The sequence below is a fragment of the Lepisosteus oculatus genome, chromosome 3 (assembly GCF_040954835.1).
Source record: "Lepisosteus oculatus isolate fLepOcu1 chromosome 3, fLepOcu1.hap2, whole genome shotgun sequence".
Taxonomy (NCBI): Eukaryota; Metazoa; Chordata; class Actinopteri; order Semionotiformes; family Lepisosteidae; genus Lepisosteus; species Lepisosteus oculatus.
In genome coordinates this window covers 10,983,096-11,001,050 of record NC_090698.1, presented here as the reverse complement: position 1 = coordinate 11,001,050, position 17,955 = coordinate 10,983,096, and the positions used below count along the sequence as shown (strand labels likewise).

The 17,955-nt window shown below is 48.6% G+C and overlaps 1 protein-coding gene across 1 annotated transcript in view; it reads right to left on the bottom strand.

The window, feature by feature from the left end:
• camta2 (calmodulin binding transcription activator 2) overlaps nucleotides 1-17,537 on the bottom strand; it is a 45,520-nt gene extending 27,983 nt beyond the window's left edge. The window contains 17 exon segments of the mRNA XM_069187650.1: nucleotides 1-619; nucleotides 717-812; nucleotides 2,940-3,080; nucleotides 3,234-3,387; nucleotides 3,870-3,941; nucleotides 4,115-4,250; nucleotides 4,501-4,568; nucleotides 4,789-4,892; nucleotides 5,081-5,200; nucleotides 10,741-11,026; nucleotides 11,554-12,525; nucleotides 13,595-13,787; nucleotides 13,983-14,200; nucleotides 14,444-14,486; nucleotides 14,968-15,102; nucleotides 16,124-16,225; nucleotides 17,359-17,537. Of these exon segments, the coding sequence (XP_069043751.1) occupies nucleotides 1-619; nucleotides 717-812; nucleotides 2,940-3,080; nucleotides 3,234-3,387; nucleotides 3,870-3,941; nucleotides 4,115-4,250; nucleotides 4,501-4,568; nucleotides 4,789-4,892; nucleotides 5,081-5,111 (1,421 nt within the window). The 5' untranslated portion in view covers nucleotides 5,112-5,200; nucleotides 10,741-11,026; nucleotides 11,554-12,525; ... (4 more) ...; nucleotides 16,124-16,225; nucleotides 17,359-17,537.
• Between the last annotated feature and the right edge of the window lie 418 nt (nucleotides 17,538-17,955).

The following is a 17,955-nucleotide window of genomic DNA, read 5'->3' as shown; positions in this document are numbered from 1 at the left end:
GAGGGCAGGATCAGCGACTCTGCCCCTGAGACTAGCCTGTCCGTCAGCACCAGGCCTCCTATCAGGGGGCTGGGCAGCAGGGTCAAGCTGAGGGTCGCGACGCCGGGGGTGGGGGAGGCCTGAGTGCTGGTATTTGGGGCAGCGGCGGTGGAGCTGGGGGTGCTGGTCAGCCGGACGTGTGCGGCGGCTGTCGGGGTGCCGGGAGGGGAGCGAGGGTGCTGGGAGTGGGGGCAGGCTCGGCCGGGGGTGAGGCGCTTGAGGGCTGAGCGATGGGGACAGGAGGAGGCGGCTGGAGTGCGTGACGGCAGCGAGGGCCGGGGACAGGCGTGCCGCCGTGCTGGTGCCATTCTCCTGCTTCGGGAGGCCCTCCCATCGCCCCTGGGCCCTCCCCTTCCGGACCCAATGGGCGTCGCCATGACAATCACCGCATTCTGAGGCAGCGTCACTGTCGCCAGGCCACGCTGGTTGCCATAGAAACCGTTGCTGGGGGCCAAGGGCGAGCAGCGCTGCTGGGGGCTACCCGCCGAGGAAGGAGATTGGCTGACCGGGACTGGGGAACCTCCCGGCACCCCTGAGTTGCCCCTGATGTCTGCTGCTGCTGCGGCTGTTGCTGCTGTTGCTGGGGAATGAGGCTGGGGGTCACCGTCTTCCTGTCAGGGCCTCCGCCCCCCGACTCGCCCCCGCCGTCACCCCCGGCCAGGTTCTGCACCTCCGTCAGGGCGGGGTAGGGGAGGGGCGCGGGGGCAGCTTCGGGGAGATGATGCGGTGCTTGGTGCTGTTACACCTGTGGGGAATGTTGGCCCCTGTGGAGGCTGGGGTGTGAGAGTGAGGGGTGAAAGGGCATGAGGAAGAGTGACAGGAGTGAGAGAGAGTGAGGGGTGAAAGGGCATGAGGAAGAGTGACAGGGTGAGAGAGAGTGAGGGGTGAAAGGGCATGAGGAAGAGTGACAGGGGTGAGAGAGAGTGAGGGGTGAAAGGGCATGAGGAAGAGTGACAGGGGTGAGAGAGAGTGAGGGGTGAAAGGGCATGAGGAAGAGTGACAGGGGTGAGAGAGAGTGAGGGGTGACAGGGCATGAGGAAGAGTGACAGGGGTGAGAGAGAGTGAGGGGTGAAAGGGCGTGAGGAAGAGTGACAGGGGGAGAGAGAGTGAGGGTGAAGGGGTGAGGAAGTGTGACAGGGTGAGAGAGTGAGGGGTGAAAGGCGTGAGGAAGGAGTGACAGGGTGAGAGAGAGTGAGGGGTGAAAGGGCGTGAGGAAGAGTGACAGGGGTGAGAGAGTGAGGGGTGAAAGGGCGTGAGGAAGAGTGACAGGGGTGTGAGAGTGAGGGGTGAAAGGGGGTGAGGAAGAGTGACAGGGGTGAGAGAGAGTGAGGGGTGAAAGGGCGTGAGGAAGAGTGACAGGGGTGAGAGAGAGTGAGGGGTGAAAGGGCATGAGGAAGAGTGACAGGGGTGAGAGAGAGTGAGGGGTGAAAGGGCATGACAAAGAGTGACAGGGTGAGAGAGAGTGAGGGGTGAAAGGGCGTGAGGAAGAGTGACAGGGGTGAGAGAGAGTGAGGGGTGAAAGGGCGTGAGGAAGAGTGACAGGGGTGAGAGAGAGTGAGGGGTGAAAGGGCGTGAGGAAGAGTGACAGGGGTGTGAGAGGGAGGGGTGAAAGGGCATGAGGAAGAGTGACAGGGGTGAGAGAGAGTGAGGGGTGACAGGGCATGAGGAAGAGTGACAGGGGTGAGAGAGAGTGAGGGGTGAAAGGGCGTGAGGAAGAGTGACAGGGGTGTGAGAGTGAGGGGTGAAAGGGCATGAGGAAGAGTGACAGGGGTGAGAGAGAGTGAGGGGTGAAAGGGCATGAGGAAGAGTGACAGGGGTGTGAGAGTGAGGGGTGAAAGGGCATGAGGAAGAGTGACAGGGGTGAGAGAGAGTGAGGGGTGAAAGGGCGTGAGGAAGAGTGACAGGGGTGAGAGAGAGTCAGGGGTGAAAGGGCGTGAGGAAGAGTGACAGGGGTGTGAGAGGGAGGGGTGAAAGGGCATGAGGAAGAGTGACAGGGGTGAGAGAGAGTGAGGTGTGAAAGGGCGTGAGGAAGAGTGACAGGGGTGAGAGAGAGTGAGGGGTGAAAGGGCGTGAGGAAGAGTGACAGGGGTGAGAGAGAGTGAGGGGTGAAAGGGCATGAGGAAGAGTGACAGGGGTGAGAGAGAGTGAGGGGTGAAAGGGCATGAGGAAGAGTGACAGGGGTGAGAGAGAGTGAGGGGTGAAAGGGCATGAGGAAGAGTGACAGGGGTGAGAGAGAGTGAGGGGTGAAAGAGCATGACGAAGAGTGACAGGGGTGAGAGAGAGTGAGGGGTGAAAGGGCATGAGGAAGAGTGACAGGGGTGAGAGAGAGTGAGGGTGAAAGGGCGTGAGGAAGAGTGACAGGGGTGAGAGAGAGTGAGGGGTGAAAGGGCATGACGAAGAGTGACAGGGGTGAGAGAGAGTGAGGGGTGAAAGGGCATGAGGAAGAGTGACAGGGGTGAGAGAGAGTGAGGGGTGAAAGGGCGTGAGGAAGAGTGACAGGGGTGAGAGAGAGTGAGGGGTGAAAGGGCATGACGAAGAGTGACAGGGGTGAGAGAGAGTGAGGGGTGAAAGGGCATGAGGAAGAGTGACAGGGGTGAGAGAGAGTGAGGGGTGAAAGGGCGTGAGGAAGAGTGACAGGGGTGAGAGAGAGTGAGGGGTGAAAGGGCATGAGGAAGAGTGACAGGGGTGAGAGAGAGTGAGGGGTGAAAGGGCATGAGGAAGAGTGACAGGGGTGAGAGAGAGTGACGAAATAGAAAGGAGAGAGAGGGTTGAGAGAGAGAGTGAGATGGGGAAGGGGAAGACAGAAGGAGGAAGGAGAGAAAAACAGAACCGGAGTTAGACATGAGCTTTCTCTGCCCCTTCGCCCCTCTGTTCCCACACTCGTCTGGTGCGGCGCTTACCCAGGCCGCTGCTGCAGAGGCAGCTGTGTGTGCGCGGCTGCGGCTTGGCCTGCTGGCTGTCCAGGACGTGCTGCACCAGCTGCTCGATGGAGAGGTCAGAGGAGCTGTTACTGTTGCTGCAGGTCCACTTGACACTGTGAACTGAGACAGGAGAGAGGGAGAAACCCACTGACTTCTTCTGTCACTGTTGTAGGACAACCGGTGCTGGGCAGGTATCTTCAGGTTACTGTATCTCAGCGCCCCCCTGTGGTTAACCAGGGTTTTGACAAGCAGTAAGCAGGGGAGGCCACTCACACATGGGCTTGAGCTGACCAATCAACTCATCACGCGTCCAGCGCAGCCACTCACGGCGGTCGCTGGTGACAGAGCACAGCGCCGGGCTGCACGCCTTCCCACAGTCCTCCGCTGACGGCACATTCAGGTAGTGCACCAGGACGATATCCGGGTTCTGGATCGGAACAGAACTGGCAGGTGAGACTGAGGCGCACTACAACACAAACAGGTATCCTGTAGGACACAGAAATATATTCTACAGGAAACAGACATCTTTTACAACACAGACACAAACCTGTTTTATACACATTCCCTTTAGGACTGTTCTAAAAGTATGCATTTCTATGTGACAGGATTCCTGAAGGAATTACAGGGAAATTCCTTGTGGAATTCTGACAGTAAGCAGGAAAGATTCTGCTGCCAAATGCCTGCAGGATTTTCCTTCACAGGGAGACACAGGATTAAAGAGGGTCTGGACCTGTTTCCACAGAGCACAACACAGGGACTTGAGAGCTAAAACGCCACACACAGGAAAAACATGACAGAAAACACAGGATTACAGCTCATATACTGAGACACACCACTGATGTGCGTCCCTATACTGAAAGCTAAGCTGTGCTTCAGGAAGTGACACAAGATCGAGACAGGAAGTCCCACCTGCAGCAGTGAGTAGCACCTCCTGTGGAATGTTGGGACGATGGAGGAATGGACATAGCAACCATAGAGACACTGTGGAGAGAGAGATGGGCAGCAGGTCAACAGCTAGCCTAGGGCATGGAAGCTCTTTCTGATACAGGTATGGGAGCCAGAACAGATTTCCTCTGGTGAACACCAGTGGGCATAGGACTCTCTCAAGGACACTGGTGGTGGTGCTACTACGTCTGTGGTATTGGCGCGCTCACCTCCATACCCTGCACCTTCAACTTCATATGATCCTCTCTGGTCGTCTTGCCGTCTTTCCTCTTCTTCCAGCAGTAGCCATCCTTCCTGTACTTCACCTTCTTCCTGTTGTACAGGATGATGGAACCATTCGGAGGCCTGGGAGAGAGCGGGAGAGGAAAGGGAGGGAGACGCACAGGGGGAGGGAAAGGTAGAGACAAAGAGGAGGAAGAGAGCAATAGGGAGACAGAGGGACAGAGAGATTGAGAGAAAAAACAGGTAAAGGGCAGATATTAACTGAGAATTGAGAATGAGAACTGAGAATTAATTACTATTAAATAGCAAACAGCTCATTTTTTGAAGATGGCAGTACTTATACTCATCACCTCATCCATGCAGCGAGACATACCTGGTCTTCAGGGAGCAGGACAACCACTCCTCATGCTTGTCGAACGATAGCAGGTAGGAAGCGATTTCCTGGAAATCAATTTAAGAAGAGAAAGAACAATCATGTCACGAGCAGGTTCTGGCCATGTTCCCCCACCTGTCGTTTTCCTCATTCTTCTCTCCCTTCCTTTTCTTCATCTCTCACCTCACTTCTTCCATCTTTGTCTCCTCATTTCTCCTATTCTTCTCTTCCTCTCTCTCCTCATCCCTCCCATCCCTCTTTCTCCATCTCTCCCACCTCGTGTCTCACCTCGTTGGTGTTCCAGCGCAGTCTCTCCTTGGGCAAGGCCACACTCCTGGGCAGACACTCCAGCAGCTTGTTGGGCAGAAACACCTTCATGTGGCTGTTCCTCTCTGGTCACACACACAGGAGTAACATCAGTGCTGAATTTCACTGCTGAACAGTTTTGTCCCTGCTGTGTACCTGGACTCGCATAACTGTTGTAAAGCTGGATGTCTGCATGTGTACCTCTCCAGTGTTGTACAGTTGTGTGTCAGTGCTGTGTATCTGTGGTGTGTATTAGTGTTGTGGAGTCCCTCACCAGGCTCTGTTGACGCCTCCTTGTTGTTCATGTTGAAGCTGCAGTGGTGACTCGGGGCAGAGCTCCACCAGCCAGGGGGCGCTCACACCAGCCAGGGAACCCTGGGCTGCACCACTAACACTGCAAGAGGGGGAACACAGATGACATCATCAAAAACAGACAATTTCAACACTGACAGATACATCTGATCTCACTGTCAGAGACAACACTCACTCACAGATACGTCATCAACACCCTCTCTGGACACACCTGATCTCACTGTCAGAGACAAACGCTCACTCACAGATACGTCATCAACACCCCTCTGGACACACCTGATCTCACTGTCAGAGACAAACGCTCACTCACAGATACGTCATCAACACCCCTCTGGACACACCTGATCTCACTGTCAGAGACAAACGCTCACTCACAGATACGTCATCAACACCCCTCTGGACACACCTGATCTCACTGTCAGAGACAAACGCTCACTCACAGATACGTCATCAACACCCCTCTGGACACACCTGATCTCACTGTCAGAGACAAACGCTCACTCACAGATACGTCATCAACACCCCTCTGGACACACCTAAACTCACTGTCTGAGACAACACTCACTCACAGATACGTCATCAACACCCTCTCTGGACACACCTGATCTCACTGTCAGAGACAAACGCTCACTCACAGATACGTCATCAACACCCCTCTGGACACACCTGATCTCACTGTCAGAGACAACACTCACTCACAGATACGTCATCAACACCCCTCTGGACACACCTAAACTCACTGTCTGAGACAACACTCACTCACAGATACGTCATCAACACCCTCTCTGGACACACCTGATCTCACTGTCAAAGACAAACGCTCACTCACAGATACGTCATCAACTCTGGACACACCTGATCTCACTGTCAGAGACAACACTCACTCACAGATACTGTACATCATCAACACCCTCTGGACACACCTGGATCTTTCTGTCATTTAGACATATGTCATATGTCAGAAAGACTTTCTGTCATTCACAGACATATTTCATAGTTTGGTTGCCTAGCTGCATGAATGCCAATGACATGTATACAAGATTCCATATTGAAATACTGTTTCATAGTAATACACCGCAAAATCATATGACAGCCAGCCGCTTCAATGGTGCGTAATCGCACAGCTTTCATGCATACAAATTTGCATTAAGTTTAGGTTGATAAAAAAATTAAATAATGAATGTAAAATTGTGACATTGTTGCAGAATTATTTGTGATTCAGTTAATTACTCAATGTGTTTTTGTACGTGGATAAAATAAACCATCAATACAAACAGTAAACAATTGCCATTTTCAACAGAAAACCTCACGCATTAGGGTTTTGGACCCTTGAGAGCTAACTTAGTAATTGACATAGGAAAAAAACTGCAGGATTTCCTCACAGCTGAGTCATCGGGTCACAGACAAATACGGTGCCCCTTTGTCTCTAGTGAAAATTGATGAGAAACATCATTTCTATAAAATAATAAACTGAGTGGATGACAATTGTCAAAGTGAATACATATCGTATTGTCTCAATGAGCGCAAAATAATGAACAGATAGCAAAAAGCTTAATGCTCAATAGCAAAAAGAACACAATGATGGCACAGTGCAGTCAGAATCAGAAAAGCATGTCAAGCACAAAGCTCTTCCTCAGGCAGCATCAAGGTAGCCTACAGCTTTGATGAATCGTATATAATCAGACTTGCTGCAGTCAAATAACGTCTTGTTCAGGATAATATTATATAGTTACAATATACAGTTTGCAAGCTAGTACTGTCATCTAGCTGTTAGATAGCTAGGTGGGGGATTAACATTAATGTTATGTCAATTGCAGGAGACTTCCACCTGGCCTGAGCCTTTTCCTGCGGGAAACTCTGCATCTATTTACGCCTTGATTTCAGCCAGCTTCATTCAGGGAGTAGGTCAGAGTCCGATCGACCTGGTACCACACAAACTGCAACAAGTCCAGTCCTAAAGAGTTAATCAATTTCTCTCTCCCCCTCGTCTGCGCTGTTGCCTAGAAACAGCCAGGGCAGCGAACGTGACTGCACTCCCTCCCACGTCCTCCTCCGCCAGAGCAATGCAGGAATGAAAGCAGAGGAACCGAGACGGAGACGGATCAGGAAACGAGAGGCTAGGGAGGATGGATGATGGGAAAGAGGTGAAGAGGAAGGGAGGAAAAGGGTAAAGATGGAGGCAGACAGAGGGTCCTACAAGGGGAGAGGGGAGGGGGCAAAGCAAGTAGAAAAGAGAAAAAACTCAAGCCCAACCAACTCCTGATGACACCTAGCTAACTGTGCTTCAACAAGCTGAGATAAAAGTGTGAAGTGAGTTCAAATAACACAGTGTTGGCTCTCCTGATTCTTCACCAGTACCGTTTTTTATGAGCCTCCAGCAGCTGATAAAACCTGCAGTGTATCAAACTGCGGCACAAAACCTGGTGTGGATCAGATGCTGCCAAGTGGAGGTCCCCAAGCAAAAACACATTCTTTAACAACTTTGCAAATATCCTTTCAATTTTTTTCAGTAAGGGTCATATGTGTAAAACACAGAGATAAAAGAGCTAGCTGGATTTCCCTCCTGTGATAGTCACGTGAAGGAGTTCATGTCAGGGACTGACCACAAACAACCAAGCTCCACGAAAACACGGCACGAACTCAATATCCAGGACATTTGCAATGCAAAGCTACACATCTGAGTGCAGGCCAGAGGGAGGTGTGCACAGCGGCAACACTTGTAATATCTGGGGCGGAGCGGTGGCTCTGTGGTTAAGGATCTGCGGCTGGAAGGTTGCCGGTTCAAATCCCACAGCCGGCAGAGGAATCCTACTCTGTTGGGCTCCTGAGTAAGGCCCTTAACACCAATTGCTCCAGGGGCGCTGTACAATGGCTGACCCTGTGCTCTGACCCCAGGCTCTCTCCCTGTCTATGTGTCTGTGTGTCTCATGGAGAGTAAGCTGGGGTATGCGAAAAGATAATTCCTAATCCAAGAAATTGTAAAGGGTTAATAAAGTAATGTTAAATTAAAATTAAATATAGTATTTCAGAAACCTTTAGAAAGGCATTTCTCCAACAGATTTAACGTCAGAAAAAAGCAGCCAAACCTCTGCAACACCCTTGTCCTCCTCACAGATTTGACAGAGACGCACCCAGATAAGCCTGGAGTCCCAGAAGCATTAGAACTGCACTGTCTCAACACAGCAGGGGGCACTGCTGAAACTGTACATCCCAGTCCACCCAGACAGCGGCAAACAGCCCACATTGAGGATATGTTCACAATGAGACACAATGAGGTCTCTGCATAGATACACCCCTGGGGTTCACCCTGTCACAGTCTGAGGGACACAGTGAGGGCTCAGGACACACTCAACCCTGGGGTTCACAATCCATATTAAAACTTACAGCTGGTAACACAAAAGGCGAAATACTGTGCCCAAGAGTACAAGAGCTGTGCTTCTCTGGGATCTGAACCCACAACCACTCGCCACTAATTATGACTCCAGATCTCTAACCTTTACTGCTCACTGCTGCCGGGACTCAGATGAAGCAACTTTACTGGCTTTGGACGCTGGGGGCCTGTGGAAAACACATGACCATGTATATAAAGTTCAATGACTTCCATGCTTGCATAGTGTTCACATATCCTTCTCCACCGCATGCAACAGAACGACCTGTGTTCTTCTGGAACCAGATCCCTAACCAGTCGCTCACAGCCTGAGCTCTGCACTATTAAAACTGAGAAGGGGGATGCTTTGAGATGTGTTAATCACAATGGTCTTTCCACCCAGGTTCACTAACAGTTTCTTCCCCAGGTCACTAACCAGTCACAGGGCACAAGGCGGGAAGCTGGTCATTACTGTAATGATTTATAACTTAATTACAGGATGAATTTGATTTGATTCTTTATTATATGGACATTGATGCATGCCTGGCGGAACTGGCGATGAAAATTAGCTTCTGGTTCAATTATTGTCTTTAAATGCATCAGATTTCGTGTCTGACATAATCTCAATGCTGTTAAGTGTGAATTCACAAACCCACTGAAATACAACAGTGGAGTACAAAACACAGGGGAACCATCAGGTATCCCACACGAAGAGATCCCTCCATTTCAGTATACAAGATCACACCACCCCAACTGCATCAATCCCACAATCGGCATCTCATCTCATACAATATTTTTCTGATGTGGTCAACAATCCGCAGGAGCTTATCATTAATAATTAAATAACTTTTTATCGACAGATCCCCAGCGTTGGTCTATCCGAATCCGTCCTGTTGGCATCACTGCTCACCGAGTCTCTCAAGTCAAATTGTCACAATTAAATGATGAACAATCGTGGTGATAGCGGTGGTCATATCGGTAATCGTTGTTTATAATCACTCAACAAGAACACAGCAGTTCTGCAGGTGTTTCTTAGAGACCTAACGCTACCCGGACAATATTTTAATTATTCTTTTCTCTGACATGATAACAAACACAGTAACGACTAGCCAGGAATTTAGATCTACTATTTATCTATCTTGTTTATTCGTAAATGGTCTCGATCTCAGCATATCGTCAATATTCATGGGACTGAAACAGAAGTCACGTAAGACAAACGCGAACTTTAAAAATGAGCCGTGGGAGAAACCATACGACTCTTGACAGAGAAATTACCAAATTAATTTTAACGTAAAAAAGCCAGCAGCAGCCGGTAACAGGACGTATTCGCAGGGAGGCGGTGGGAGTGTTGCGACTGATCATGGGCCTGATCCCGGGTGTCGAGTGAGCGGTGGCCACCGATCCGGAGCCCCCCAATCGCCGGCGCAGAGGGGAGCGCAGCGTCCGCCGCTTTTCCTACAAACCGCAGAAACCATCTTAATGACCACGGCGCTCCCAACGCAGAGACGCAAACAGCATCTGCCCGGGAAGACAGGCAAGCTCAGCCGCACCTGCTGCGTTTTACCCAGATCTAGCGTGTTCGTGTCTAGCCTATAAAAGGTACAGGGAGGCTTGTGCCTGGTTCGTGTTACCATGTTGTATTTACATACGTTCAGCTAATGGGTCTGCACCTACATTTGTCTATTTGAAATGATCCCCATCAGCAAACACAGCCCCTATCGCACCCTTCAACAGCCCCACACCCCCTGCCCTCCGCGGAGCAGAGTCAAGCTAAACGAGAAACAGGTTTTTACTAAAGCCCAGAGCCGACAGAGAGAAAGACAGGCTCCCAGCTCACCTTCCGCTTTCAGACCGTCAGACATCTTGAACAGCTCACTGATGTCACCGCACAGGGAGGGGGAGAGGAGTGAAGAGACGGCAGAGGAGTGAAGGAGAGAGGGGAGAAAGAGAGCAGCGAGGAAGAGGAGAGAAGGAGAGCTGTGAGGGAGAGGAATGAGGAAGAGGAGTGAAGGAGTGCTGTGTGGAAGAGAGAGGAATGAGGAAGAGGAGTGAAGGAGAGCAGTGAGAAAGGGGAAGAAGGAGTGGGATTTTTAGGGGGAGCATGAAGCAGAGTGGCAGGAGTAGAGGAAGATAAGATAAGAATAATAATGAAAACTCAGAAACTGAACAAGAAAAAAACAAGACAAGCGGTGTCAGCTGAACCACTAGAGGGAGCCACTCCCACAACTGGGACAGGCCATTCACAGGGCTCTTACAGAGTGAGCTGGACTGTTCCAGGGGTGGCTCTGCTCCTGGACAGCCAGAGTCCAGCAGATGCTCAAGGTCAGCCTTAGATCAGCTCCCAGGAGCAGCAGCAGTGCGGACACTGAGCAGCGCTGTGCAGCTCGTCCTTCCATACTTAGACACAATGGTAGCCACACAGAACTGAGGCAGCGCCCCCTGGTGTCCTCTGTCTTTGCTCATGGCCCAGTCTCATTGCTCCACAGCACCCAGTCTTCACCACAGAGGTGTTTGAATGGGTCCGCCAAGTTTAAAAGCAGCCTGGAAATAAGAAACACAGCATATTTAAGACTGGTGCTGAGATCCTGATTAGTAGTGCTTGATGTGTTGAGTGTCTAAACAGGCCCCAGATTCCAGAATCACAGAGACACAGGATCCTGACTGTGCTAAACTGGTTACCCTCTAATGACAGAGAAAAAGATACAAATTAGACACACAGCAAGTTACTCCTCCTGTAAAATTTATTTTACAGAAACTCACAGAACAGGTGACAAAGTGAAAATATACAGTATTCACAAGTCAGTATGTCACTTGCCATGAACCAATGTTTAAGCATTTAATCCTTAAGACAGTCAGTTAAAAAAAGCCTTTGACCCAAGCACCAATCACAGTGTGCAAAGGGCACGTTTCCTCTGGGGCAGCAGGAAGAAAACAGTCATACAGGAAGTCACCATCATGTGAGGTTTTAATCGATTATGGGTTATAGTTCTGGATAATAAGTTAATAATGAGTTAAGGTTAAGGTATGGGGTAAAACACAAGTGGATGACAAAGCATTGTGTGGCACACCCAGGACAGCTCCGACTGTCCCTGCAGCCCCAGACAGATGACATCACAGAAGTGTAAATCAGCGGCAGTGTTAGCACCAACAGACAGGAACTGCCTCTGTTTACTGAAAACTATTACAATGAAAAACAAATAAAACAATGAGAAAAACTTTTCACCCTGTTCCACCCTGTCACATCTTACTAACAGCTGATCAATGTTATTCTTTGGGGAAAGTCGATGATTACTTCTTAAATAAGAAAAGATAAACAGCTACTTTAACAAAGACTCAAATAAAGTCACAAAAAAAACAAATATTTCAAACCATTACAAATACTTTCTAAAAGTTGGTTGAATACTTTTTCAGTATTTTTTTTTCAAATTCCTCTACAGTAGCGTTTTCATGAAAGAAGTGGTTTCCAGCTCCAGACGTCGGTGTTCCAAGTCTCTTTATATTGTCAGCCGCTGTAGGCAGTGGCAAACGAGGGTGCAGTTCCAGTTCAATCTGAATTGCTCATTAGACCCTTTTCCCAGGCGAAGAGCTGTTCATAGCTAAGAGAAGAACAGGAAATGCTTGTCTCCGTACCCCCAAGGCAACAAGTTGAAGTGACACTATAAATGAAGAGCCACACCTCTGCTCTATTATAATGAACACTTTCCCTTGTTTCTGTTTTAGAGCAACACTCACCCTCTCACAATTCCTTCAGCAATTTCATCATTAAAAGAATTGGAATTTACTAGCCTAGAAAACCTGATGGCATTTGTATCATAATGCTTGATGCAGAATAAACTGCAGAGCTTCAATGTGGCAGCAGTAGGGGGCAGTTTATTTTACTCCTCAGCACTGCAGCTAAAGCCCCAGAACTCCTTGGGGGAGGGTGTTGTGAGAAACCCTGCCCTGCCTGTCTTTCTGTCTGTTGTTGCCATGACGAACGACATCATGGGATCCTGCCCTGGTGCCAGACTCAGCTCTTCTAGGCCCCTTCCAAGCAGCAACTGCACAACAAGAGATAGCGAGAATCGCACATGAATCCATGAACTTGACTGGCTCACCTATGCTTTGCGTCAGAGCGTAAGCTTCCATTTCCTGGTGGCTGGACTCTGCAGTTGGAGGGGTGTTTACCATTGTGCCACACTGTTTTGTTTCTCCACCTTGGCATTCTTATTCAATAGGATGTTCTGCTGTGATTATGTCCAGGTCTTGCTCTATCAGGATGTTCCTGGTTTAAGTTCCCCGTCTCTGACCCTGGCTCCTCATGAGTCCCCTGTCACCCCTAATCTTATCGAACCTCTGGTAACTCCAGGTGCTCTATTGCTTAGAATGAGACGCCAGAAAGTAGAGACTCCACAGCAGCAGTGTGTCACTGTGAGCGACTCCGTGCTAAATGACTGTTCTTATAACAAAAGTTCTTCTTGTATTTTCTGTAATGTTGAAGACATTCTGTTCGGCATTCAGTTAATGTTCACAGGGCTCCACATTTAGGGATTTTCCCTTACAAATCTGGAATCAAATTTTGGTTTTTGATACCCTTCTGCCCCAGTCAGGAACTGCCAAATGTCAATCACAGCTCCTCTCCGTGACCCCACCCCCTAAACCAGCTCATGAGGGATTAAGACACAGCACTCAGGCCCTGTCATCAGAAACACTGTCAATTACTCATCCTAGCTCCTTGAAAGTCTGTAAAGATGAGAGGAGACTTTCAGACCGCAGTACTGGTAAATGAAGCCTGTCTTTGTTCTGTAGACCCAGATTAATTACCCTAAGTCATTTAATTTAGTCACAGCATAAGAGATGCTCTGTTTTAACCTTTAGAATAAAAGGGTGAGGTTATTAAGCATTCACATGATCTGAAAATATTTTGTTTCCAAGTTGTACTGCATGGCAGCTACATTATCAATGTGAAAAAGGTGAAGAACATGTTTGACATGGCTTTGCACTTGTGTGTATTGGATAGTTAAGTAGTGTTTTATTATGAATATATGTGTACAGCAGAAATCCAAAACGTGAAAACAAACAGGCCTTACCTACTAGTGTATCAGTATGAGACTGTCAGAACACTGTTACCTGCTGATTGGAAAGCGACGGGGTGGGGGAAAAGAGAGTGTCATTGAACTGCTGGGATGCAGTGGTGCCTAATTCCCTGCTTGGCTGTGCCAGGCCCGGATCCTCAGTCTCTCCCAGCTCCCTTTCCCCAGGACCAGAGATGCCTTCAGGGTAGCAGATACTGGGAGTGCCTCCCCACTTCTCCTTCTTCAACCTCAAACACAGGGACACAACACAGGCATTGAAGTGTTGATCAGTCTTGCTGCTTCTCTATCCATCTACAGTATTTGCTCATTCATATTCCAAAGAGACACACTGGACAAACAGAAACAAAAGCACACTGGCACAGTGACGTACCGAGACACAACCGCACACAGACACCTTGACATGCAACATCTTTCTGGCTCACTCATCAATGACACTCTGTCTTTTCTTCAGGTCCTCAATGTGACGCAGTACTGCCACCATCCTGCGGTCACTGGAGGCACTCCTGCATCCTGATCCCCGCCTCCTCCTTTTATACAGCTCAGAAGGGGCAGGCAGTCTCTCCCGCCCCGCCTCCTGCTGCCTTGTATGGGCATGCCTTTCCAGAACTGGGTGTGTCCTGTGCACAGCTGAGCTGCCTACCTACAAAATGGGAAGGGAAAGGGAAACTATCTAGTACTCTGAATTGGCAATGTTTGGCAATGTTGCAATGACTGTTTCTTTTACAAAAAGATAAAATACTGAATGCGCAGACAAAAACTTTTACTTAAATTCAGGACTTTCAGCTAAAGAGAAGAAGATAATTGAAACCATTAAAGGTTATGACCTTCGCGGAAAGTTGGACTAAACAACATGATGATCGCAATGTGATCGAAGATAACTCACCAGTGCTGCAGGTGCCCCCTGATACTCTTCTGTCCAGCTGGAGCTGAAAAGACAGGAAAGATGGAGGCATCAGCTCCATCTCCTGAGGGAGCAAATCCCATACAGATCCCAAAACAGCTGGCAGTGCATGGAGTCATCAGGGAGTCTCCACTTCCTGGGGCCTCAACTCACCCCTGCACACCCAGGCTCTCATGATGGCATAAGAGACAACGGGTATTCCTTGCCCTGATCCCCTTATCAAGTAACAGCTGCTTAAAACTCAGGATAAGGTGGGAAATTTCACACCTCACTGGTTAGTTGATCCTCCAGCATTCAGAGACTCTGCTTTCAATTGAGTGAGCAAAAGCTGTGTGTAGCTGTGTGCATTTCAGATATCAGTCAGGTGTCCAGAACGATCTGTGTGACTGAGAGGTCAGTCAGTTGTCCAGGACAGCTGGGTGTGACTGAGAGGTCAGTCAGGAGTCCAGGACAGCTGTGTGTTAGAGGTGACAGTATCAGTGAGATACGTCCAGTCTGGTGCTCACCTTGGCAGGTCGCCAATCCTATCCCAGAATTCTGTTTTGTTCTCTGTGGTGCTCTGTGGGATGCAGGGACAAGTTGGGAAAAGGGAAGAAGCACTGAACTCTGTCTGAAGCCCACGCCGCACTGTCCTTGACTTTCTGAGGGGAAAACAACACAGTGGCTGCACTTCCATGAATGATGAAGGGGGTTCCCTCCTGTATGTGGAAAACTCTTTGAAATCCTTTGGCGTTACTCAACCTAACAGTGCGTTGTCATCACATGGAGTAACCCAGTCATAGACAGCTAATGGCCAGGCTCCAGGTTGACCCTTCTTGGTTGACCTTTTTTGGAGCCCTGAATCCCCTATTTTAAATTATTCCTGGCAGGTAAATTAATAGGAGGCTTATCCAGAATTTCCCTTGAAGGAGCCTGAGCTTCACATTGTGAGCCACCACAACTCACCCAAACCCTCACATACAAACCCTAATCTGAGCCCTTTCCCTTGTCCTAAAATGGAAACCCATCATTTCACTGCAGTCACACTATGGCAACACAGAGGTGGGTTATGAGTTTGATTCTTGTGCCTTCTGTTCAGAGTATGCATGTTATCCTTGAGTCAATGCAGCTCTTCTATAGGTATTGTAGTTTCCTCCCTCCTCCCAAAGATTTGCTGGTTGTGTTACTTGGTGTCTCAAAACTGTCTGTGTGTGTCCCCACAGGCACATACACACTCACAACAGGATCAATGTTTCCAGAAGACATTTAACCTATAGGTGTGTCTTTGGACTGTGGGAGGAAAGCGAAGCACCTGGAGGAAACCCACACAAACATGGGGAGAACATACAAACTCCACACAGATAGCAGCAAAGGTCCAGAATTGAACCCAGGGCTGCAGCACAGTGAGGCAGCAATGTCAACTACAACACCACCCTTGAAACAAAGTTGTATGCTAATTCAATAAGCACAATAACTATTGTTTAAAATATATAATAAAGGGGTTTGTATGTTCTCCCCGTGTTCATGTGGGAAAATGATTTGATGATGATGATGTGATATTTAACAGGTTTATTGAACCTAGCAAGAAATAGTTATGATATTCTTTAGAATAACGGTGTTCTAAAAAGCAACCTAATTAAACAGCCAAAGCAAACAACTGATTGATCACAAACGTTATTTTACTTTGCGAAAGGGAGAAAGCCGCTCGTCTGGTCCCCATCTGTTTCCCCATCCGGCGGCAGCGAGCAATAGCGATCAGCGACCGCTAGAGGGAGCATTTTCACACTGAGAAAGTAAACGAGGAACAATACTGTAAATCGACTTACCTACATTTCCAGAGAACCCCTTCCAAAAAAGGGACAGCTGTCCCAGTTCAGAGAACAGTCCCGTTACAATAGGAGCTACAGTTCCAGTACAGGAGAACAGTCTGTTACAATAGGAGCTACAGTCCCAGTACAGGAGAACAGTCCCGTTACAATAGGAGCTACAGTCCCAGTACAGGAGAACTGTCCTGTTACGAAAGGGAACTAACATCACCTTTATTATTATCTGTATAGCGTAGATAATATATACAGTGCAGTAGAGGAACAATGTGTCCGTTAATAAGCAGGTTAAGAAAAATAAATGACTTAAGCTTAAACGAGACAGAAACGAGACTGCTGTGCAAACACCTTAAAAGCTCCAGTGTCGATTAATTTACACCTACCTGAGGGGAAGAGAAAAGGTTGGGTGAATTGGTATTTTCAAATTCCTCCTTTCGTCAGTCAGTTTATTTTACACAATAAAATGTACTGTAAAGCGCGTAATTAAAAGAACTATAGTAGCTGCAAAGCTGTTAATTAATTTTAGAACGAGTGTTGGGGGGCGGCGTTAATTATACTTTTATATAATTAGAAATCGAAAACCGTTAGATATAGCGCCACGAAGGCTTAACATTAAGAAAAGGCCATGAGGAGAGTTAACCGCTCACTAACCCGTCTGCCGCTTGTCGCTAACAATTATAACTGTTGTGATAATATTGTATCAGTCTTTGAAAAATATTTTTTATAGATGTTGAAGTTGATTCATTTTACCGCCAAACAATTTTAACTTTAAATAAAGGGGAAGGACATTTGAAAGCTGGCACGCGAAGAAACCGTTGAGCAGAGGGCGTGATTTGGGCGCGAGAAGAGCCGCCCCGGCAGCACGAGGGTTGCCCCAGTTGGGGGTAGATGATTTAACCCTCGAAAAACCGTTATAATGTTTTTGTTAAATGTTTAAATTTACCTGTAGCCTGTCAACTGTAATATTTTAAAATGTTTTCACGGAATTCAGGAGGTATACGTGTAATTGTAAAGAAGAGTTTTTCAACAAAAGGTGTCTAGATAAGGATGAGCTTTGTGTTATGAAAGTTGTGAGGCGCCATGCCTTGCAAGCACCTTTCCAATAACTTCGCGATGACTCGCCTGCTCCGGTCTCCCCAGAAGTCCGCGCCAAGTAAGAAATGGCGCCGCCCTGCTGTGGCGCCTGGTGTACGGCACGGACACGGCTCTACGGGGAACGAAGAGGGTCAGAACACACGGACTGGTTTGCGTTTTTATTGACGGGGATTTGGGTTTTTCTCTCTCTGTCCGGGATTCATGTTTTTATTTAATTGCATTTACAGTAGTCAGTGGAGTGGGGTGGAGGGGCAGGAGAGTAAAGGGACAGGAGAGAAGGGGCAGGAGAGTGGATAGTAAAGGGGAGAGTAGAGTAAAGGGGAAGGAAAGAGGAGAGTAAAGGGGTAGGAGAGTAAAGGGGCAGGAGAGTAAAGGGGCAGGAGAGAGGAGAGTAAAGGGGCAGGAGAGTAAAGGGGCAGGAGAGAGGAGAGTAAAGGGGCAGGAGAGTAAAGGGGCAGGAGAGAGGAGAGTATAGGGGCAGGAGAGAGGAGAGTAAAGGGGCAGGAGAGTAAAGGGGCAGGAGAGAGGAGAGTATAGGGGCAGGAGAGAGGAGAGTAAAGGGGCAGGAGAGTAAAGGGGCAGGAGAGAGGAGAGTAA